At 41.0% G+C, this 25541-nt stretch overlaps 1 protein-coding gene across 1 annotated transcript in view; it reads right to left on the bottom strand.

The window, feature by feature from the left end:
• The window catches only part of LOC135226492 (peroxisomal carnitine O-octanoyltransferase-like), a gene marked incomplete in the record, with an annotated part of 719233 nt that overhangs the window by 372834 nt on the left and 320858 nt on the right, over positions 1-25541 (bottom strand). Inside the window, 3 exon segments of the mRNA XM_064266109.1 lie at positions 12102-12215; positions 12957-13081; positions 24943-25023. Coding sequence (XP_064122179.1) covers positions 12102-12215; positions 12957-13081; positions 24943-25023 — 320 coding nt within the window.

Below are 25541 nucleotides of genomic sequence, written 5' to 3'. Positions count from 1 at the left end.
TTGCACTGTACGCTGCTGATTGCTCAATTTGATTCACCTACAGGCATGCAAGCAGCGTTTTCTCGAGTTCCTATGGAACCTATGGGGCAACGCAGAGAGTCTTGTGTGTGTGTGTGTGTGTGTGTGTGTATGCTTATTCCCTCCTTTATGGGAATGGTGCAAGGATCCTGGGACGGTGATTGGCTTGTGTTAGAAGACAGAGAAGAGATTTGATTTATCATCGTTGCCTCCACCTTCACTTCAGTTGTGTGCTGTATCTTCTTGGTGCTCTCCCACATCTTCCGACTTGGGTCCATGCTGCGATCTCACTGAGATCCTTTAGTGCGGAAGCACCAGCTGTGGGCATCTCCTCAGGTACGACACGAAGAGGAAACCTATGTCATTGATATTAGTTCCAAGAGGTCACCTTCCCAAAAAACATATACCTCTACCCGTGATTCTTCGGAAACTTGGGTAGAGGGAGCAACCGAAGATCGTCCTATATGTGACTCGGAAGCTCAGAGTGCAAGGACCTACAAGGAGAACTGTCACCCCGGGTACTCAGTTTCATAGAAATCTGGAGGTATCTTTACCAGTATCGTAGAGTCACCTCCACGAATTGGTAAAAGCACAACCCTTCTTAAGTTTCCCCGGACACTCACTGGTGGAGAAGGCAACTGATTATCGATCTACCGTACTCATTACTCAGGAGCTCCAGGTGCGCTAGTCTGTGATGGAACCCACATCCCCATGAAAACTCAGGTTTCTAAGAAACCCTGAGTTACCTTTAACCAGTACCATGGAATCACTCCACAGGCTGGTATAGACCCTACCTCGGCTAAAGGTTCCTTGATTTCTTTAGTAGTGAATACTTTCGTGATTCTAGAGCATCAAGTCCACTCAACTGGAGAAGCTACAAACAATTCCCAATACAGTCCTCTTCTTATGCAGAGCCCATAGCTCAAAGAAGACTGAACAATGTTATCTTGTGATCATGGAGGTCTTACAGTGACAAACACTGAATTACATACTGCCTTTGTGTATCATATTTTAAAAAATATAAATAGCATAACACAAAATTTCCATACCGATTTTACACCTAAAAGCATGAAAACTTATACTTATTGGAGAGTACTAGTACGTACTTCAGAAATTGAACAAAGTTTCTGAATGGATATCATCTTTCAAAAGTGCAGTAACTTTGTGAATGGGTATTGCATCTTGTAAAAGTATATACACTAACTGTAGGTGCTGTAATTATCTTTGTATTATATTTATGCATGTACAAAAATAAAAATAATACATTTTTAATAAAGATTTTACACACAAAAGCTTTAAAACTTATAAATTTACATAAAAAATTAAACGTAAACACTTTTGCAGGGTTTTGCAGTGTTTCTGAAGGATTCGCAAATGTCTGCACTATTGTGAAGAACTCGCGTATGATAATTAGTTAGGTTCCAATGAAAAGTTTATGCTATTGTGAATTTGTGCAAATCAAAAAGCATAATTTCGGAGTATTACTGTACATGGGGTCACCAGACAAGGGTGTGTTTACACCATTATCACTTGCTCGCCCTTTAATAGTGAGGGTGAGAGTACATTTATTTGACATTTGCGCTTATGCCTTAGGAGTGTTCATCCTTCTGCTTCACCCTCTTCGCTTGCTTATCGAGTGAAAATGGGGGGGAGGGGTGAGTGTGGTATTGATGTTTGCGGTCTCAGTTCGGAGGGCAGTGCCCTTTGGTACACTAGGAGTATCCTTCATTTTAGTCAATTTTCCTTTTTTCTGCAGGCTAACAGTGACCAATAGTAGATTACACAGTAGATGGTGGGATATCTCTTTGTGTTGCCTACACTAACCCTCGGAATTATACCTGTGACTCGTTAGTATACTGTGACATTGGACCTCGAGTGTAAGTACTGTTCCCGTGCTGAAAATCATATTAATTTGCTGCTGATATCCTGGAGTTTTGTCACTGGACAGTGTCTATGCAGCTGCCCTGTGGTTATTAGCTCTACTTCTGCTGATGACTGTACTTCATCCTATAGAGGCAAGGAAGAAGAGACCTTGTCAGGTGTCGTCATCTTCTTCATTGTCGTCGTCTTCTGCCTCCTCCTCCCCTTCGATTAATAAGGTTAAACAACCAAAGAAGGTCGTCTCTTCTCCCCCTAAAATGTCTCATCACAGAACTTCTAAGAGTCTATCTCCTCACACTGGCTTTCCTGTTCCTACGGGGCGAGGAACCATCACAATTCCCCAGGGTCTAAGTATAATGGGAGCCACAAGAGTGCAAACTTTGGTTTACGTTCCTGCTGCCAGTCCTACAGATTCTGCCTCAAGACTCGTTCTGCATTGGGGGCTAGTTAGCAAACTTCCCTGAATGCAAACAAATCTGCATATTTGCGTGAATCCAGACTTGCTGACGCTGAGTCTTCTCAACATTGAGATTCAGGCGCAGGGTGGAAGAAAGGGGTGAGTCACTCAGGTGTCTTACACCTCCCAAGCGATCACCATCGCAGTGACCACTCAGGTCTCAGGACTGACGTGACGGTCCTGTAAGACCAAACAAGCGGTGAGACCAGTAGGAGTGCCCCCAATCAGTTCTCTTGTGAGGTTTCAGCCTCGAAGAGGACTGGGACGTGTCGTGAGGACAGCGCAAAGTCTTGTCAGTTAGGTGCGCTTTCAACTCCACCCGGCTCACAGCTGTTCATGTGATCGCCCAACTTGGTGGCTGCTAGCTTTCCTCCTGCCATGTGAGGGTCTTGTAATCCTCCTAGACTTGCGTTGCGGCCATCATCGCATGTTGATGCCTGCCCGCGACTTGCTCTTCCTGCTAGTTCTAGCAAGATGAGCAAGAGCGTCCAATCTTCCTCACCTATTCCCTCTACTTCCTCTGGCTACACCAGGAACGGTGAAGTGAATAGAAGGAAGCCTGGAGGGGTCTTAGGGTCCCATTGGACGTATGCCTGCTGTCGAGTTTCGTCAAATTCAGTGTTTCATTTCTCTTTTTTTCTCTATCTCTTTGTAGTGTTGTCTGTACATCTTCAGTTGGGAGGTTGAATCATGCTGTGAAATGTTTTGTCAACGAGGTTTGAGTTTCTTTCACTTGTTTTGTGTTTTGGGTAGGTTTTGGTAATTGGTGTGCAAGTGAACAGACCGTTCGGGATCATTCATTACGAATGAAATTTTCGTTATGGTTATTTTATTTTCTCTTATTTTTTTGTTTTGTTTGTTGTAATTGGTGATTGTTATTCTTGTTTATTCTCTTTCCCTTTGGCCTTGTTTTCCGCCATTAGTATTCCTTTTGCTTGAGTAAAATACTAACATTAGACTGAAGAGAACTTTAAAAAAAAAAAGCAAGAAGGAATATAACACGCTGCCTTGAAAGGGAGCGCAAGGTCTTTGATGGAAGATTGAGCCTGGATGAAGGATAGTTGTCTCGTGATGTGAGTCTGAGGCCCTCCCTAGGCTAAGAATATTCCAAGAATATACATAAGCTCAGCTAGCCTAGAGTATTAATCATAAGCTCTCCTTTATCATTTATGATAATTTTATGTCATAGTAGACCAGTTTTAGGTGAACCAAAGTGTATGGTAAGGTACCTATATCCAAGCTTTGGCAAGCCTAAATTTATTAAATAATTCAATATCTATCCCTGCCAAGTTTTGTGCATTGGTTAGTTTAGTGATTATTATTAAGACTAATTTAAAGTCCATTTATATTACATAAGGATTACTGTATCTGCTTAAAAGCCCAGGAACTGGGGCCCCATGTAAGTCAAACCAAGTTTTCAAACTAGACTAGGTTGTACCTACTTTTTTTCTCCTGGAATAGTTTATTTAAAAAAAAAATTTTGATGGTATTATTGCTTTGTTGAATTAATTTATGTTTGATTGTTGAAATATTGAAATATTGTCCTTTCCTATTATATACTAGTCTAGGCTCAACTAGTATATTTTAAGTTCTAGGACAGGTTGTGTTGTTAAATTGACAGAAGCGTCCATAGCAAAAGTGTTTAGTTTTCATATTATGACTACAGTGACAAATGTTCCTCATGGACTTTCACAGGCTGCTACTGTAGTAACAGGTAAGGCAAGAAGTTGAGTGCCCTAATAGATTCATGTAGTACTGAGAGTAATATAAGTGAGAGAAAGTTGTTCAAGAATTAGAACTGAAAGTGCATCCAAGTAGTAAGGGAATTAGTATGGATCAGAAATCTTTAAATACTAGTTCTCCCGGATATGTTGTGGCCGACCTCATGCTGGGACTCAACAATCAATCTTATCCTGATACACATCTTGGTGTACTGAGGGACCTGTGTGCAGACATAATTCTTGGGCTAGATTTCCAGAGACAGCATCTAAGTGTAACATTTGAATTTGGTGGGTATAAATCTCAGTTAACTTTGAAAAACGGCAATAATTATTGTGTTCTTACAGCTGCAGCACTAGAGGAACCATCACTCTTTCATAGTTTATCACCTAATTGCCGACCAATTTCTACCAAATCCAGACGTTACAGTAAGGATGACCAAGACTTTATAGGAAAGGAAGTAAATAGGCTGCTCCGTGAGGGCGTAATTGAACCAAGTTTATCTTCATGGCGAGCCCAAGTTGTCGTCGTGAAAAACCCAGGTGATCAGAATAAGAAGAGGATGTGTGTTGACTACTCACAGACAATTAACCAGTATAATGAGCTGGATGCATACCCATTACCAAGGATTGATGACATGGTGAATAATCTTGCTAAGTACCATGTGTTCTCTACATTTGACTTGAAAAGTGCAAATCATCAGATACCAATTAAAGAGTCAGACAGGAAGTACACTGCTTTTGAGGCAAATGGTGGTCTGTATCAATTCTACAGGATTCCTTTTGGAGTAACGAATGGAGTAGCTGCTTTCCAGCGAGCAATGGACAAATTAGTAAAGGAAGAAGGTTTGCAGGGTGCTTTTCCTTATCTTGACAACAGCACAATTGCTGGAACTACACAAGAAGAGCATGATCGCAATGCAGATAATTTTCTAAAGGTTATGGAACGAAGGCCGCTAACTCTAAATGAATACAAAACCATCAAATCAGTGCGCTCCATAAAAGTTCTAGGTTACTATGTGGGGAATGGACATATACAACCAGATCCTGAGAGACTTCGTCCACTGCAGGAACTATCTCCTCCAACAGATCTGGGATCCCTAAGGAGAACTCTTGGTATGTTTGCTTACTATGCCAAATGGATTCAAGATTTTTCAAATAAAATTCAGCCCTTTGCAGCTACAAAGAAGTTTCCTCTAGATGCAAAAGCTCTAAATGCCTTTAACCAACTCAAAAAGGAACTTGAAAATGCCACCCTGTATTCAATTGATGAAAACGTGCCATTTGAAGTTGAGTGTGACGCATCTGATGTCGCTGTCTCTGCAGTTCTAAACCAGGGTGGTTGACCTGTTGCTTTTATGTCCAGAACACTGCAAGGGAGTGAACTTCGCTACCACATTGTTGAGAAAGAAGCTACTGCTATCACAGAAGCAGTATGTCGATGGAGTCACTACCTGGCCCGGCGTCATTTTACTATAATAACTGATCAGCAGGCTGTAGCATTCATGTTTGACAATAGAAAGCGTACTAAGATAAAGAATAACAAGATACATGAGTGGAGGGTGGAACTTGCAGCTTACAGCTATACAATACACTATTGCCCAGGGAAGGAGAATGTGGTTCCTGATGCTCTTTCCCGAGTCTCCTGCTGCTCAACCTTCTCTACTGCTACACTTACCGACCTTCATAATGGCCTTTGCCATCCTGGGGTTACCCGACTGTTGCACTTTGTAAGATCAAAGAACCTCCCATTTTCTACAGATGATGTCAAGAGGGCCTGTGCTTCTTGTAGGATTTGTGCAGAGTTAAAGCCTCGGTACTGGCAACCTCCAGCAGGTACTCTCATAAAGGTCATCTCTCCCATCACCCGTCAACCGAAGGAACAAGTAGTGTTCGTAATGTTCATCTTGACACCACTAAAGAATCTACAATCAAGGCTCCACCAGAACCAGTGTCACAGGAGCAGACTGTAGCAGGTTCAACTCACCCAGAACAAATGAACAATGATCTTGGGCCTGAACTGAGAAGATCTACTTGTGCTTCTAGACCCCCTATGTGCTATGGCTGGGACTAGACTTTATTAGTTCCTATTCTGTTTTATTCTAGGATGGGAGAATGTGGTATATTATTTAAGGATGTACTATGTTTTGCTCCTGCCTTCTCCTTCTCTGTTTTGTAACCCTAGTTTAATACGAGTGTTGTCCCATCAAGAAGCATTATCTCACTTTGTTCTCATATGGGACTCTGAGAGACAACGGTGGTCAATACGTACACCATACCAACATATCTGTTAGGTAATTATTAGTAATATTATAGGGTAAGGATTACTGGCATTGTAAGGGATATTATCATTTACTGTTGTCATTGTAAATATACTGTACTAGATTATTAAGGAAGGAATTTGTATCTGTTTCAGACTGTAGTAATGGTTTAAGTTGAGTAAAGCTTGGGAAGCTGCAGCCAAGTGTTTTATTGTCATCACATGGAATTCCGGAGTCTCAATGAGCACTAAAATTTGCTAGAATTTTTGGCACTTACATTCGCTACAATTTTTGGTGCCCGCAGTGTTAGAATTCTTTGGTATGACGATTGCCTGGGGTGGCGGAAAAAGCCTCTACCAATACAGGAGAGTTCGCTCTTTAGTCTGGTGTGAGAAATAAGTGTCAAGACACTTAGGTGTGCTGACACTGCCTGTCAACACTTTTTAGCTGCCTGGTCAGGTTTTATCCTTGTGTCTATGACCTTAGGGTCTGAGCACATATGTATGACAGTAGATGCAGAATCCCTCTTTATTCTTCTTCTCGAGGGGCTTTGGCCCCAAAGGAGTGAATGAAGGAGGAAGTGATAGTTCTTAGCTGACGATTACCACTTGTAGTTGCATTGTGATATGCTCAGTTCACTTGATTCAGCTCGGCCAAATTAAGTGCTCAGTCCTATATGAGTGAACTTTCTGCTTTTTTTCAGGCTGGTTCTTTGCCATGGCATAAGCACCCTCCTCACACAATCTTCGCCTCCTGTTGGTTTTCCTAGCAGGACAGGTAGACTGCCTCTATTTCCTAACTGGTCGCCCAACCTTCTCGATTTTGTCAAGAGGTGTAAGGTGGACAGTGAGATTTCTGAAGAGTATTCCTCTTTTGGAATTCAGCTACAAGTGTTGGTATTTCAAAATCAATCCTCGGATCATCTCGCCATACTCTCAGGTGCCTTCTCTCCTTCTTTTCCTAAGACTTCGTTGGTATAGGAAGAAGATAGCTTTTCCCTCACTTAAAAAGCCCCTTATTGGGACTTCGAAGGGTCTGCCTCCTTACACAGAGGAAGCAGTTGGTTCTCCTAATCCTTCGAGATTAGTACCATTTATGCTTACCCCTGGGTATAACATTTCAGGGGTCCATTGGAGCACAAACTTTGCTTCGTGCTCCTACCACTAGATTTATAGGTTACTCCTCTGGAACTAGTGCTGCATCGTCGGAGGGCTCGTTAGCGAGGCACTCTGAATGTAAAAGCTCTATAGAGAATTGTACATCCAATATAGGTGTTGGAGGGACCTCTCATCATCCCAATTCTGGCGCATGATGGGAGAAGGGTGCAAGTCATACAATGACTTGCTCCTCCCTGTAAGTACTAGCATTGGTGTTCCTACAGGTTCAATATAGAAGTACATGTCTCTCCAAACACAATGTCAGGAAAGACTGAGAGGTCCTCTGAGTTCCTATTCACACAAGGTTTCGATCTCGGAACAGACAGATGCATGGCAAAGATTTTGCAGTTTTTTGCCACTCAATGATTCTTTCAAATTCCCACTACTCTCGCTCACATTCGCACGAGCAAACCAGTTTGGTGGAAAAGAATACTTTGTCTAGTGAGCGAAAACTTCTGCACTTTTCAGAATCAATTTTCACCGAAGCAAATAAGCTTTACTGGAGTTGCACTGCCATCATCCTGTTTCGGGAACAGCCAGTTCGGCAAAAGCTAGTCATCTTCAGTATCCTGTTGGCAACATAGAAGCTTTCCTTTAGGTCAGCTTCACCTTCACTCTCTTCATTAGAGAATGAAGGAGGTCTGCTACCAGTCCTTATTCCTTTCCCTCTTTTAAAGGCTGAGGAAGGAATTAGGCTGGTGCTCAAACAACATGAGCCTTTGAATATATTATATATTCTCCTTGAGACATGAGTCTGTTATCAGATGCACAGACTGAGTAACATGCACATACCAGTGAGACATTTTTTTCAGGTCCGTGACCGAAGTGATTAGTGCCTCCTCATAATTATACCAAAACTCAGTGCAGCCTTTCAGGCCTCCTGAGAGTTGACGGCTCTCATTTTGAGACATCCCATGGTATTGTTTAGGAACTGCACCAGTAACATTCAATGCAGAATGTACTACCAGGTAACTCAGACTACAGGGTCGAGTGAAGGGCAAGGTATTGCTTTCTCATGGAGCCATTGTCATATTATTGTTTCTTCTCTGTCGAAGATGAATATTAATATGAACCTCTCTGTCCGGGCATCACAGACCTAAGGTCTTTGGGCGGCATTTGATTCTTGTTTATATTTCTGTCTCATGCTCTGCACATGCCATGTTTCACTAGACTTAGTATCATCTTTCTGTTTACCCCACGATATAAGAAAAGTCTGCAGTCCTCTGCTCTATCGCAACTGACTCATTGGTCGCTGCGACGACTTAGAATGATTTTCTTCAGACAAGTTAGACAGTTTTGTCTTCTATATACAAGTTTCTAGTTCGTAAGGTGTTCAATTGTTCTTTGTTCACCCCGAATGGAAAATGAATAATGGAAGACTTTGCCTGTCCCCTGCTCCACCTGGCTCTATTTCCAGGGTAAATTAGAAGAGTTCCTCCTTGATCCAACCTACAAGAAGTGGTTATTCAAGCAGTACAATCCCTGTTTTCATGATTAAAAGAGTTCCAGTCTTCATTGCAAACACAGAATTTCTCGCTGAGCGGCAATGAAATAGCGGAACTACTTTTTCAGTCCTCTATAACATGCCAGGGATTAGAGTCATCTTCACTGGTTGATGTCATTGACGGGATTCATTCTATGATCAGAATTGTGAGAGTTCACTTCTCTCCAATTCAACTGTAAAAGGCGTAGGTCCACATTCACCTTAGTCATTCACTTAGTAGTATTGTTTCTCCTCAATTGAGATTCAACTACTACTGATGAGAAACTGCTATGTCTTGCCCTCAACTACTGATGAGAAACTTCTATGTCTTGCCATCACAGGGACCTTGGTCTCTACAAGGCATTCGACTCTCGTCTAGTGTGCACATGCCCTTGCGAGAATCATCACAGTTTTGTTTTTCAAGACTGCATCTCCTCTCTCTCTCCAGCATTGGCAAAGAAGATAGACAATTTATATGGTTTGTTTCCAACATCACCCTTCTAAATCACTGTTCAAAAGGTGGGTATCATGTCGCGACTCCCTCTCAGATGTGCAATCATTTGGCATCTGTTGACGAGTTCGAATCTTTCATGACCTCCTGTGTTTTGGACTTTTATTTGTTGATCCAGATCAATTATCACTTTGTCCTACTGGTGTGCTGATGTATGTGCAGAGGATCAACACCCTTCATTGGATGTCAATAACATTTCTCTACTGAAGCCTCCCAATGCAGAAGTGTCGAAGGACATGTCTTCCTCCAAGTCCTACAAGACTGTGAGGAATTCCTCTGTAGATGGCTATGTTGAATGTATGCTCTCTCAGAGAGCGCACAGTGCCAGTGCCTTGGTACTTTCATCACACTCCAAAGAATTTGTTGGAATGGAAGATAGATGCGGTCTCATTAGGACCACATTCATGTCTTTCTTTATTGGGTCTACCCACAGGTTCTTGGAACTCCTTTTTTATTGGACTGGTGGTGGATACTCAACAAGTTTTGTTTGCTTACCCGGCTCCATCAAGAAGACAAGTTCCATCTCACCTATGGTATGTAGCTCTAGAGGTAAGAAGGATGCGAGAGTGAACGGCCTCTCCCCTTTCCTCCCCTTCTAATCCTCTTCCTTCAGGTTGAGGATAAGAATCGAACTTACATTTGCTGGTCAGGTGTTTGAAGCAGTAAGCCTGCACATTGAGTTTCCTTTCTATTTTTCTTATCAGAATCATAGAAGAAATCCCGCTCCTTCTTCTAGTAAGGGGAGGGAGGAGACTGGCAATAATGCAAATCCTTCTTGGATCTTGGCATTAATGTCTCCGACTCTTAATATTCTTCCCAGCCCTTTTTCAGATGAGTTATGATTCCTCATTCATTGATCTTGCAGCTCTTATACGACAACCAATTTGTCAGAGGCAGGGGAGTCCTCCTCATTCTTACAAGCCGCAGGAATGGCCCAGCTCTGCTGAACTCCAGTCAGTTTCTAGTCAGTTGTAAAGGCTCACTCAGATTCCTTCCATCAATAAACGAGTCTTTACAATGTTAAGGACCGAGGGTCTCGTCTATCTAGTAAGAACAAATCATAATTTTTTACATACAATTTGTATTTTTTCTAACTATACAAACTATACAAATCTGAGGTCCTTTACATTAATGCTTGCCTTTTGCCACCCATCAATCTGAAACTTGGGCCAAAAGGCCAAGTGGAGTGATGACATCAGGGTAGGCAGGGGGTCTCCCAGCCTACCAGATGGTAGTTACTGCCTAACCACCTTGTTCAAGAGTGCTAATGGCCGTGTTCCAGATTGCCGTAAAGTAATTTCTAATGTAAAGGACCTCAGGTTTGTAAGTAAACAAATGAATCAGTCTCTCTCAGTAGCCAAAAGTAAACTGAATGCTTACCGACTGGGTGGGCGCGACTGCCACCCACAGTCAGTAGTTAACTACATACTTAACCACCTTGTTTACAGTTAAACTGCCAGTCTCCAGCTGCGCTGAAGTATATTCCTATTATAAAGATCAATGGTTTGTATATTGTGTAGGAACAAAACCTATCCCTATTGTAATATACAGTAGCTTTCCTTTTAGTACTGGCGAGGAAGTTAAAACTTGACATATATTTCTTTTGTAAGTAATCAAAAGAAATATCTTTTTGAAATTGGTTCATTATAATATTTGTAGTTAAGTACACATTTGTAAATGATTCTTGTGTTAGTAAATTGAAGTACAATTTGAATCACTGGATTATTGTCAGGATAAAACTTAAGAGGTTTAGTTGCACCAGGTTGAAAATGGTCTGTTGGTTTTCTATGGCGAACCACCACCACCACCACTGTTAGGTCAGTTTTAATGATCTCCCTTGATCTCCATGACCCCAGCACCTTGAAAATGCAATAAAGGAAAACCAATATGCAATACATGCAATGTGAGTTTATCTCCTCTGGTGTAACTAGATTGTAAGTTAGACTGTAAATATCTCTTCACATTTGTTAATTATGTAATCTTGTGGTCGCCCCCATACTCATTATATATGTTTTGACCATCCATCAATAACAGTCAAAAAAATGCTAATGACTGTAATCTAATGCTATAACTGTTGAGTTTAGTGGTTTGTTAGGAAACAACCACAACAACACAGTGTTTTGGAGCATTCTAATAATCAATACATGGAAGCAAAACATTTACATAGATGCAATAAAAGTGTTCTAGGTTAACCTAAGCTTGAATGATAGCTATTGCATTAAAGATGTTTTACAAAGATCTTTTAAATTTTGAAGGGTGCATAAAATGATATTAAATGTGTACACTTTTTAAACGAAAATGGCAGTTATTATGGTAACTTAATATAAACTCTCAAACTCATTCTTAAGCTTGATTACCCAAATTTCTGGTAGTAGCCACCTATCCCTGTCAAAAAATTGAGTGCAAAACATACAGACAAAACTTATATACCAGTGTTTTGATAATGGCACAACAATCCTCAACATGCAAAATACCCTGGGCACATTGTACTTACATTTTAACTCCATTATCAGTGAATAAGTCAGTGTATCACATTCCATTGCCCTGATTTAAGCATCATCCATTGCTGCAATTCCAATTTATACAATTAACACAAAAAAGATGGTAGCGTTTACCTCAGAGTAATCAGATGGCTTGGAGTCGTCCAGCACAAAAACAAATGCTGCTGATTCAATGGTGTTTAAGCATGTCATGTTGTTCAGACTTATTGATTTCAACCAGTCTCGATTCTAGGGCAAAAAAGAAAGTAAGAAACACAAAATTAATTCAACACAGCCGTTACTAAATTAAAAAATCCAAAATATGATCAAGACAGAGAGAGAGAGAGAGAGAGAGAGAGAGAGAGAGAGAGATAGAGAGAGAGGAAAAGAAAAGAGAGAGAGAGAGAAGAGAGAGAGAGAGAGAGAGAGAGAGAGAGAGAGAGAGAGAGAGAGAGCAACTTTAGACATAAAATCCAATCCTACTAAAGACCTAAGAATTTTTTTCCCTTACGACGATGTACACACATACTAGTAGCTATACTTTCTATACTTTAAATTACACACTATACAAAACAGCTGTAATTTTACTTACCTGGACTCAATCTAGCCTCGTTCCATATGAACATTTGATGATTGAAAATTGTAATAATTATGTTTACTACTTCAGAATAGACACTTCCAGACTTGGATTCTGTCATGCATAGTAATATTTGCTGGTATTTGTTTGTGAGTCTCATTCTTTAAATTAAGTAACAGAAAACTAATTCTATACCCAGATATAATAAGGAACTGTTTAAGGTGAGCACTTCCTACTAAACAGTGGCACCTCTGTAAACTCATTACTGCATATAACACTTTTATGAGGCCCAATATCAAGCTTTACTATTGATGTTTATATCAAGAACCATTGGTTACAAGGATAACTTTGTGTTAAATGTAGTTAGATGTAAGAAATTAAAAATGGTTGACAATACTCAACATATACTGTACCTGTGCCCAGTTGTTTCTGTTATCACATGTGAGTACAGGTACACCAGGACCCTTGCCCATTTCATCACTTGTCTCCCGAATGTGTCTCAACTGGATTTCAAGTTCTGGAGCTGTCATCGAGTTACCTACAAAACATAACAGCAAAATGGATTTCTGCAACAGCTTATATGTACATGAATTTACAATCTTAACTAGTCTCCAGACTGTCAACACTACAACCATTGCTACTGCTACTACTACTAAACTAAAATGATAGAGAATAACTAAAAATTTTACCAATTTCTTACGGAAATACTTGTATGATTACTTTAGCAAATCCAACAGTTACCATATATTTGAATCTTGGGATTTCTGGAGACCTCGAATTCTAGAAGAAATAAAAGTACCAATGTTAAAAGATTGCAGGCTTCACACTACAACAGTCCCTGTACAAACTGTACAAGCTTTTGCTTAATTATCTAATAGGCAGGTACAGCAGTCATCTCTGAATAGAAGAACAAGGGATTTTGTTATACTCACACACATAATTCATTTTAGTATCATTAATTTTTTCGTGTCCTTTTTTAATCATATGCTTTCTTCATCTACATTCATTCTATATTATCAATTATTATTCCTTCTCTTCTTTGATTCCTTCATCTAATCTTTCTGCTTTAACACTACTTTTACTTCCTCCTCATTCAAATACTTTCTAGTGTTACTCCCTTCACAGTCAGTGCCAATCATACTGTATCATGGATCAATAAAAAGGTGCTTGAAAAAGGATAAAGAAAAAATTTCTTGAATGGCTACACACACACACACACACACATATATAATATATATATATATATATATATATATATATATATATATATATATATATATATATACATATATATGTGTGTGTGTATGTGTGTATAGACATTCCCAGTTAACAGCAGCATTGGCTAATGGCAGTCTGGTTTTACAGCGCTTGTCTACCAATGCTGTTAACTGGAGTTTTGGCACTGATCTCCAATTAGCAGCACTTATCTCTGGTTAGTGGTGCTGATCTCCGGTGAATGGCACCGTTAGATGAGTTATTAGTGACGTTATTGCTGATTTTTGGTTAGCAACGAGCTTTGGTTAACAGCCTTGCCGGGAACAAAACCCCCATTGTTAACAGGGGACTGCTTCCTCTGTGTGTGTGTGTGTGTAGTGATATATATATATATATATATATATATATATATATATATATATATATATATATATATATATATATATATATATATATATATATATATATATATATATATATATATATAAACAGTGGTCCCCCATATTTGTGGGGGATGTGTACAAGACCCCCACGCGAATAGTTGGAACCCCAGTAAAAAATTCTGAAAATGACCTATTTTGTTAGTTCAAACTCAAGAAAAAAACCCTAAAAACCCTGTTAATAATTGGTTTTTTAATATTTTGATCACAAAAATTGCAATTTATGATGAAATTGATAAAAACAGGAATTTCTGGATATTTCTCATAGAAAAATACCACGAATAGGCAAATATTCCGCGAATAATGGTGGGAAATGTTCCGAGGTTAAGGCACTTCTCAATTATATTCAAAAGACATTATTTCCAGGGTTACGACGCCTACAACGCTCATCTGGCAGATGAAATATGACACCAAAAATGCAATAAGAATGCAGTTTACATAGTTTTCAATGAACTATATATATATATATATATATATATATATATATATATATATATATATATCAGGTAGTCGCCTTGCCTTACGATGGGGGTTCCGTTCTTGAGAAGCATCATAAGCCGAAAATTGTCATAAGCCAGAAAATCGTCAAAAATCTTAAGAAAACCTTACTTTTAATGTAGATATATATATATATATATATATATATATATATATGTAATATATATTACTATATATATATATATATATATATATATATATATATATATATATATATATATATATATGACTGGTAAAAAAATGTTCTGTAACAACAGAATTCCATCTAATAAAAGGAGCCCATAAAAACACCCAAAGGTAGAGAGAAAAGTACTATATTTCAGAGACTGCTGTCTCTCTCTTCAGGTATATGAATGAGAAAAGTTTACAGAAAAGGTGGTATTTATACCAAGAGATTCGTCCACAAGTAAGCCAATTTAGGTCACCCCCGCTGATAATCTTCCTGTAATCTTCTTAAGCGTTGGTTGAATGAACACTGCGTCGACGATGTCTGATGTCCAATTCCCTTTTGAGATGTTCATTACCTGCTTCTCTTTTATTAAGGCCGATTCCATCATTTGACTCTTGTACCGGCAGTTGCTGCTATAAATTACACGTGACATATTCCAGTTTATTCTATGGTTATGTTCATTTATATGGTTGAAAATAGCCGAGTTCTGTTGTCCATACCTAACTGACCGTTTGTGTTGTATTAATCTCTGGGGAAGTGATTTACCTGTAAATCCGATGTAAGATTGGTCACAGTCCTGGCATGGGATCTCATATACCCCAGAGTCTTTGGGCGATGTCTTTTGTTGGACGTTAATCAGGGATTTGGCTAAGGTATTTGGGTAGGTAAATGCAAAAGGGTTGGATTTCCCAAGGGTGTGAGTTACTCTCTTAATCGTCTCCAGGTGGGGAATTTTTATTTTATTGTTGGGTGTGTCTCTGGTCTTGTCTTTAGGGGGTCGGTAGAAAATTACGTTTGCTTTTTGAATTGCTTTCTCAATTATATGGTCAGGGGAGGGGTTATGCCCAAAAATTTTTCACTCTCCGGCATGCATCGGAGTTCTAATTTAGCCTGTAAGTGATGTCTTTTATGGTACTCATGTATCCTTCCACTTACAGACCACCAACTGCGAGCATCCGGGATGCAACGCCATGCTCCAGGACCCCTGCGGGCATGAAGTCTGTAGGTCCCACGCTCCGTGCGCGACTCCGCATGGGAATCTGCAGGTCTGGTACCACGAGACCTGTACAATTTGTTATGATCTTGTGGGTCAGTTCTTAGACGGGGTAAGTATTTCCAACTGTATACATAAAATGTAAATACTGTTCTAGATCTTAAGTTTAATTTTAGTAATTTCTTTTAAGCTTAAGCCCCTTATATGTTGTGAATTACATCCCCAAATTTGATAGGTTTAAGCCTGGTTTTAGTTTAAGGTTGAATTTCAATTTTAAACTTAAAACTAATAAACGCCCTCTCTTCCAGGCTGCTGTGGTTAGAGAGACCGCTCTTGTAACCCTGAGGGCTTGGGTCAGCGGATTTGGAAAAAACGCCGCCAAGGGACAGCCCTACATCCTTGAGAAGAGGATGGCTGTCCTGCTGTTCCCCGGCGGCAAGTCGACAGGGTACGTCGACCCGGCAGAAGCAGCCCCGACTATGGCGGTGATCCAGCAACAGATCGCCGTGTCAATGAAGGAACCAGGCCACGATATCTCATCGGAAGTCGCGACACTGGACTTAAATGTTGAACCAATGGTAGGTGTTGACGACCTGTTGGTCGAGGTAGGTACGTTGGACGCCCAAGGGCTTCCCTTGGGCGCCACTGGATCTTCTTCTCCTGCTACTTCTCCGGCTTCTTTCCAAGGCTTTACAGGAGCTGAGCTCCTTTATGCTTCACCCAGTGCTTCGGTTAAACCCAAAGTCAAGGGCCAAAGGGTACAGAAAACCCTTAAGAAGACGTCGTCGTCGTCCAAAAAGACTTCGTCAGCGTCATCATCTCGTAAGTCTCCGGCTACAAACCCCGGAGCAGAGAAGTCTAGAGCTTCTGCTTCAAGCTCGAAGTCCTCAAAGAGCAGGTCTTCCAAGGAGAGGCCCCGTACTCCGGCGGAGCCAGCGGTCTCTCCTCTTCCCTTGGTGCCTATGCCGAGTTATCCCTCCACCTCCGCATCAGCTCCGGCTTTGGATCCCAACGCTGGATTGATGCAACAAATGGGAGACTTGGTTGGCTCATTGAGGAACAGCATGGAGCAGATGTTCTCCCGGTTGTCCGAAAGGATTACATCCCAGGACAACATAATTGCCGGACTTAACCAGGCTCCTCTGGCTACTCCTCCAGCATTCGGTGCTGGATTGCTACAGCTCCCTCCTCACGACTCTCTGCCTCCGTTCTCAATGAACAACCACTGGAGAGTGGCGTCATACACCCCTTTCCAGGACGGCCTTATCTCTATCCCGGAATGCGGCACTCGAAGGATTGAGGACTTCGAGTTCTATCCGGAGGGCCTCCAACTGCCGTTCATTGGCTACGCCAGGCTTACAGACGCAGCCATGACTAGAGAGGATAAGGTTCCGAAGGAGACAGTCCTCTACTCCCGTGACCAGGCTCAAAGAGAGTGGCTCAGGTGTTTGGAGGAAATGGACTGTTCAAACACTAGAATCCAAGCCTTTAAGAGTCCCTTCACCATTTTTACGATGGATGAAGGAACCCCTCTTCCCTTCTTGACCAAGATAGCTACAGTCACCATTCCGGCTGCCCTGAAGGGAGAATCTTTACCACAATTAAGGGAAGCAGACCCCACCTCTCCTTTGCTCCCTTCACTTGGAGATTTGTGGGAGGATCTACCTAGTACCTTCTCAGCGGGCAAGCTCAAGCCAGACTGCGCCATGGATCAGTTCGGCGAGAAGCTACCTAGACTTCCTGACAGCCTCATTCAAGCTGAGTTTGAGGCCAAGTCTAGGCTTGCCAGGTCCATGAATACCATGGCAATGACGGAGGTAGCGGCTCTTTCCTATGCTTCAGAGCCGCTCTTCAAGCTCCTGACCAAGTCCCAGACGCACACGGTCCAGTCTGACCTGTTCGAGTTCGCAACGGCTAGGGTTAATTGCCGGAAACATGTCCTCCAAGAAGCAACTATTCGGCATGAACCGAATAAGCTGCTTTCCTCCAACATCTGGGGGGCAGACCTCTTTCCTGAGTCTATGGTCAAGGAGGTCCAAGCTGAAGCAACAAGGCTCAACCAGAGCCTCAAGGATCGTTGGGGTCTCACAGCTAAGAGACGCCAAGATCAACCTACAAGAGGTAAGACACAAAAGAAACTTAAACGTTACCAGCCTTATCAAAAGAAGCAGCAACGTTTTACCCAGGCTGTTTCGGCTGTGCCAATAGTACAATCAGCCCAACCTTCTACCTCCAAAGCTCAAACTCAACCCATTTATGTGATTTCCCCTCAGCCTCAGCCTTCCACCTCCTACGCTGTCTCCCCAGCCTTTAACCAAGTGTTCGAGGGCCAAGCCTTTCAGCACTATGACCGGTTCGGCAGGGGAGGTAGAGCTAGGGGATCCTTTTGTCAGAGAGGATCAGGAAGGTCTCTCAACAGGGGAAAACACTTCCGTGGAGGCCGCGGAGATCACTCGACCCAGCAGCAGTGAGAGCTCGAAGGTAGGAGGGAGGCTGTTTCTCTTCCGGCATCGGTGGGGATTCAGCAAATGGGCACAGAGCATTGTGTCAAAGGGCCTGGGTTGGAGTTGGATTGCAGATCCTCCTCCATCCAGACCATTCCTTCAACTTCCATCAAAAGAAATGACGGAGTATGCGGAGGAGCTCCTTCAGAAAGGAGCAATAGCGAGAGTCAACAGATTAAAATTTCAGGGTCGCTTGTTCAGCGTGCCAAAGAAAGGCTCACTAAAAAGAAGGGTAATCTTAGACTTGTCCCGCTTAAACTTGGCCATTCGCTGCGACAAGTTCAAAATGCTGACTATCTCGCAGGTGCGGACCTTACTTCCCCGTGGGGCCGTCACCACCTCTATCGATCTTACAGACGCATACTATCATATCCCTATTGCAAGACACTTTCGCCCTTACCTGGGCTTCAAGCTGGGAGATCAGGCATTCTCCTTCAAGGTAGTTCCCTTCGGTCTGAACTTGGCGCCCAGGGTGTTCACGAAGTTGGCGGAAGTAGTCGTCCAACAACTGAGGTCTCAAGGGATAATGGTAGTAGCGTATCTCGACGATTGGTTGATTTGGGCTCCAACAGTCGAGGAATGTCACAAAGCCACACTGAAAGTAATTCAATTCCTGGAGTATCTGGGGTTCCAGATAAACAGAACAAAGTCAAGACTCACTCCGGAGTCCAACTTTCATTGGCTGGGCATTCAATGGAATCTATCCTCCCATACTCTGTTGATTCCATCAGCCAAGAGAAAAGAAATAGCGAAGTCAGTGAAACAATTTCTAAAGTACAAATATGCTTCAAGGAGAAACCAGGAAAGAATCCTGGGTTCCCTCCAATTTGCCTCAGTGACAAACATCTTGATGAAAGCCAAACTGAAAGACTTAACCAGGATCTGGCGCTCACGAGCAAATGTCAGATCCAGGGACAAGTTGTCATCAATTCCACAGATTCTACGGAATCGTCTGTGCCCTTGGACAAAGTTGAAGAACCTGTCCATATCAGTACCCCTTCAGTTTCCTCCTCCGGGAATTACCATCCACACAGACGCTTCACTAAGCGGCTGGGGAGGATATTCTCAGTTCAAGAAAGTTCAGGGAACTTGGTCACCTCAGTTCCGCCAGCTTCACATAAATGTATTGGAAGCGATGGCAGTGTTCTTGACTCTAAAGAGGTTACATCCGCCAAAGAACTCTCACATAAAGTTAGTTCTGGACAGCGCAGTGGTAGTCCATTGTATAAACAGAGGAGGCTCCAAGTCAAGACATCTGAATCATGTCATGGTAGCCATCTTTTCCCTGGCAGACAAGTTCAGTTGGCACCTCTCCTCCACCCATATAGCTGGAGTGAGAAACGTCATAGCAGATGCTCTATCCCGTTCAGTTCCTCTGGAATCGGAATGGTCACTGGACAACAGTTCGTTCCAATGGATTCTCCGGAGGGTTCCAGGCCTGCAAGTAGATCTGTTTGCATCTCAAGCGAACCACAAACTTACATGTTATGTGGCCCCCAACCTGGACCCTCTGGCTTATGCCACGGACGCCCTGTCCATAGACTGGAACAACTGGGAGAAGATTTATGTCTTTCCTCCAGTGAATCTTCTCCTGAAAGTACTGAACAAACTCAGGACGTTCAAGGGTCAAGTAGCTCTAGTAGCTCCAGACTGGCCGAAGAGCAACTGGTACCCTTTGATTCTGGAACTGGGTCTTCGTCCTCTTCGAATTCCCAATCCCAGGCTCTCCCAGTCAGTACAAATGAAGACTGTGTTCGCTTCCTCAGGAATTCTCAAAACCCTAACTTTATGGACTTCATGAAGTTTGCGGCTAAAAGAGATGCAGATATCGATCCACGAAATATTCTTTTCCTGGAATCTGATAAAAGAGATTCAACTTTAAGGCAGCATGATGCTGCAGTCAAAAAGTTGGCATCCTTCCTGAGAGAATCGGACATTAAAATCATGACAATCAATTCAGCTATATCCTTTTTCAGATCCTTATTTGAAAAAGGCTTAGCAGCTAGCACCATTACGACAAACAAGTCAGCCTTGAAGAAGATTTTTCAACTGGGTTTTAACATAGACTTGACTGATTCTTACTTTTCGTCTATTCCCAAGGCTTGTGCTAGACTTAGACCTTCAGTAAGGCCTACGTCAGTGTCATGGTTTTTAAATGACGTTCTAAAGCTGGCTTCAGATACAGATAATACGACATGTTCATTTATAATGCTCTTAAGAAAAACACTATTTTTATTAAGCTTGGCTTCAGGAGCTAGAATTTCAGAACTGTCGGCATTATCCAGAGATGCGAATCATATAGAATTTCTTCCCTCAGGAGAAGTTCTGCTTTCTCCGGATCGCAGCTTTTTAGCAAAAAATGAGGATCCTTTGTTGAGGTGGGAACCGTGGAAGGTTATACCCCTTCCTCAAGATGTTTCTCTTTGTCCAGTAACGACCTTACGAGCCTTTCTGTCCAGGACATCCTCATCCTCTTCGGGTCCTCTCTTTAGAAGAGAAAAAGGTGGTACTTTATCAATTAAAGGTATAAGGCAACAGATCCTATACTTTATTAAACAAGCCAACCCTGAATCCTTCCCTAAAGTTCATGATGTCAGGGCAGTAGCCACCTCAATTAACTATTTCCAACACATGAATTTTGATGATTTGAAAAAGTATACTGGATGGAAATCGCCGACAGTATTTAAGCGTCACTACTTAAAGTCCTTGGAATCTCTGAAGTTTTCAGCAGTTGCGGCGGGTAACATAGTTTCCCCCGACTCTGCTTAATATTAAGTTGAAGATCCAGATCTCCTTTCTACCTATCTCAGCCAACAGTTTGTCTATACCTACCATGTTCATCTACGTCTACCCTTGAGTCTTAGCTGCTCTTGTGATGGTCTAGTGGGTGTCCCTTATTTTTTTGCTAGGGTCACCCACAATTGATTGTATATATTGATCTTTGTGATGTGGTCCCCTTATTTTTATGCTAGGTTGACACATCTCCATTTACAATGGTTATGGATTTGTTTATTAAGATCTATAAATTTATTTAACATGTTTTAATGTAAGTTTGTTCATAATTATACTATTTAATTATAATTGCTTTAATTATTGTTGTCTATGATAATCATACACATGTGTTAAGTTCAACATATATTCCATGTAAGCCCTTGTACATATATGTTAACTTTAAGCTAATCTTAAGTATTGTTCCTTTCCAAATTATATGAACAATTGTGTATGTGTATATATTTTCTTGCAATTATAATATTTAATTTTATTTTAAGTTTTATTGAGACCTTCTTTATTTTCAATCTTGTGCTAATTCTCTGGTACGATTTCGCGCAGCGACACGAACTGAGCCCAGAAAAAGGATTTTGACGTAAGGAAAAATCTATTTCTGGGCGATTGGTTCGTGTCGCCCAGCGAAATATCCTTTAATCCATTATTTCTAAGGTAAATGAACTAACAAATACCAGAGAATAAACAAAATAAAGAAAAAGGTCAGTATAACTGACTCGCTCACCCTCCAAGAGGGCGTCGGTATTAACACTAGGGCGAGTGAGACCACTACCACGAACCTCTTGCCAATAGAAATCTCCCACAACAAAACCCCCACAAGAGGGGAGCCGACCCACAGAACGGGGCAGCAACTACTACCACTCCAACCCACGCTAGGGACTGCCGCGCCTCTGGTGGCCATCCTGAAGTTAGCAGTCAATCTTGAGCGCAGGGTTGGGAAGGGGTGGGATTTCGCTGGGCGACACGAACCAATCGCCCAGAAATAGATTTTTCCTTACGGGTAAGAGCTGAATGTAAACAATCGATTGGAAGGTTTGTTTTTTGTTTGTTTGTGTATTATAGTTAATGATTAATTAATAATTATTTGAAATGAGTACATACTGATTATTTATACATTTTATTGGCATATTCTAAGCTTTTAGCTCTTAGGTTTAGATGTCAGAATCATAGACTAGGCTACAGTAGCAACCGCTAACATAGGCTAGGCTTATTGTTAAGGGACATATGCTAAAGTCCTAATATATGCAGTAAAAATGGGGTTGAACATTGCATGCTGTTGAATATTGCTCAAGTATGTACAGTATTTTGCCTTTTTGGAGTCATATTTCTTCCGTCGTAACCCTAGAACATGTGTTTTAGGCCTGGAAATGTAATTTACTGGGGTGTTTTTGGAGGGCTTGGAACGGATTAGCCATTTTACATGTAAAATGTGTTCCAAGATACGAAAAAAATCATGATACGAAGACCGTCTCGGAACGGATTAATTTCATATCTCGAGGTACCACTGTACTATGAGAGAAAATGGCTATGCCATAAGCATATACAGGGCTAACTTGATTAGTTGTCAGACGTTCTGTATGGCAGATTTATTTAATTTGTATTAAAGATTTATTTAATTTTATTTTACAGATATTTTGTGTTTAAATATATATTAATATTTTAAAATTAGTAAATCATTGTTATATTCATTTTGGGGGGCATATATACTTTGGGTGTTTTGGGATGATGGTTTGGGGTGCATTTATGTTTGAACTGATATTAAATTGTTTTAGTATAATAATTTAAGGTACGTACATATATTTATGTTTGAACTATTACATTAGGCAGTGAAATTTAAAAATTTACAGTTATAAGCATTCAAGTTTAATGGGTACAGGGTATTTGGCAAAAAAAAAAATGGGAGAGCACTGTACCATTTTCATAAGTAGTTCTACCACATTATTAGGCTAATGTACATGTACTATAACTATAAGAGAGCTCTTCTTTCCATGGGGTAATCAACTTGGAAAATCTTGCAACTTCAATGGAGGAAGGTTGAAACTCTGATATGTATGTCATAACACATAGCCCTAAGCAATTTAATAAAACTGGAAACCACAGCAGTTGCATTCCAAGTACGAGAAACTTTTGAGATCACCTCAAAATGCACCTTTACAGAATCGTATAGCTTTAATTTCTTACCCATTTAAACAAGAGCTAAGGTAGAAGCAAACAAAAGTGCACCTCACAGGCTTAATCTTTGGCAAACAGGAGAGGAGAAGCATAACAAAATGAATTATGGATTGCTTATACTGCCAAAGGAGAATAATCTGAATTAGGGTAGAAATCCATCAAGTCTAAAGGAACAACCAAGATGGTATAAAACAGTAAATCCATGCTGAGATGTGCTGAGATAGTGAGGTACCTGGGACCACCAACAATGACGTCAAGGGATACCAGTGGCAAGCAGTAGATGACTGGAAGGGAGATGGTTGGATGGGAGAAGGCAGAAGATTCTCACACGACGTCACGGCAGATGAAGAATCCCTAGCCTTGTGCTTCCACAACAAATCCCGTACCGATGCAAGCTTTGATTCAAGAAAAGACCCTGCTGAAACAAAAGTCGGAGACATCTGCACAGCACTTAGAAGTGGAGGAAGAGGAAGAGCCGCTAGTACAAATGGTACAGTTATCAAAAGGGGAAGACTGTGAGGTGATAGAGGGCGACCTCAACAACAGGGGGATAGTTAACAACAGAAACATAAAGCATAAGTGATGATATAGGGGGAGTAAATGACTGAACAACTGAAGTACTGGCTCGTGGTTCTGAAACTACTGAAGTAACTGGAATACTGTATCTATAATCCCTAGCTAACTCAGCCGAGTTACAAACATTCACTGTCACTCTTGCCTGATGAGGATAATGCGGGAGCCAGTTGACACAAGTGTTCCACTCTAAAGAATAACTCCTTCAGAGAACTCATTGAAGTCATGAAGGTAGATAGTTGAGAGAGAGGTGGAGAAGGGCACAGACCTTTGCCCCAAGACACACCTTGGTTCTCTGGCAGAAACTGACAAAAGGTACACCATCTCTCTTGCAGGGGAAACTGAATAAGTTCAATCACTATGAGGGAGAACAGCAATCTTTACCCATAATATACTTGGTGAAAAGCCTAAATGATGATAGAAGTACAGCACACTAATATCTTCAATTTTACCTATCACATCTATCGGGCAATGGAGGAGTCATACTGGAAGAATGAAAAGATTGAGTAGGCATTTGGCTGGACCTAATGAATTGTCTGTGTAAACCATTGGCCCTCTCACCTTCAGAAAGCTCATAAAATTATCCATTCTCGTCAGACCATTCCTAACATTCTCACACCACGTAGAAAAAATTAAATCATACTCACCACCTCTCCCAGTGATACCCATGTGACCATCATGTCTAACTGCTTGACGTAGATGACATATGACATACATAAAGCAAAACAGAAAAAAACACAATACTGTACAAGAGCAAAAATGCCAGAAATTGTTAAAATTATTACAGCTGATTCACACCATAAGCACAAAGACATGGCATTAAGAATTCTGACAAGAATTAAACATTCCAATGCCACCTGGTGGAAAACAGGTGATTACAGTCAGCTCATCTAGGTCAGCCAAACATAATTCTTTTGTTCATTTTGAATGCTAATTGCATCTAATGATGCAAAGCTTTAAACTAACTTAAACAGTAGGTAAGATTCATCCCAAATAATATATGTTGAAAGTCATAAGTACTGATATATCAATAAGCTACCATTTTCTTACCTTGATCATCCCAAGGATTCATCAGCCAAATGTGCCCATGACACAGTACAATGATATGAGTTGGGCAATCTCCCTCCTCCTCTGAAAAATTACTCATAATAATCAGGGATCCTCAAGAGTGATTTTCTTGTCATTGAGAAAAAAATCACTAAGAAAACATTTCAGGTCAACAAAATCACAAACTATAAAATCTTTGGAATTCATTCTGTTTCTCGCAGGAGAAAGCAATTAGTTCTAGATATGGTGAAGCTAGTCACACACAAAAGTAAAGGGGTGAACAAGAAGTCCAGTAAATTCCACTCATCACAAACACTTACTGACTTTTCCTGACAGGTATCTTTAATTTCTCTTTGACGAGACAGTTCACATCACTACCTTTCCAAGTAATACATAATCACTCCTGGAGTATATAAAAAATATAAATCTGATCTCAGAAACTTACCTGCAACTTATCCTCTGCTATTTCAATTTCGATTTATGGGAATGAGTCATGGTACGGTACAGTACAGTGACTTTGGATAATAAATTCTTAGCATTGGAAAATAAGGCACTCAGATGAATCTTAGGAATTAATTGGAGGGATAGGATATCAAAGAGCA

The sequence above is a fragment of the Macrobrachium nipponense genome, chromosome 14, assembly GCF_015104395.2.
Source record: "Macrobrachium nipponense isolate FS-2020 chromosome 14, ASM1510439v2, whole genome shotgun sequence".
NCBI lineage: Eukaryota > Metazoa > Arthropoda > Malacostraca > Decapoda > Palaemonidae > Macrobrachium > Macrobrachium nipponense.
Note: the sequence above shows the minus strand (reverse complement) of the source record. Positions and strands in the feature narration are given on the sequence as shown.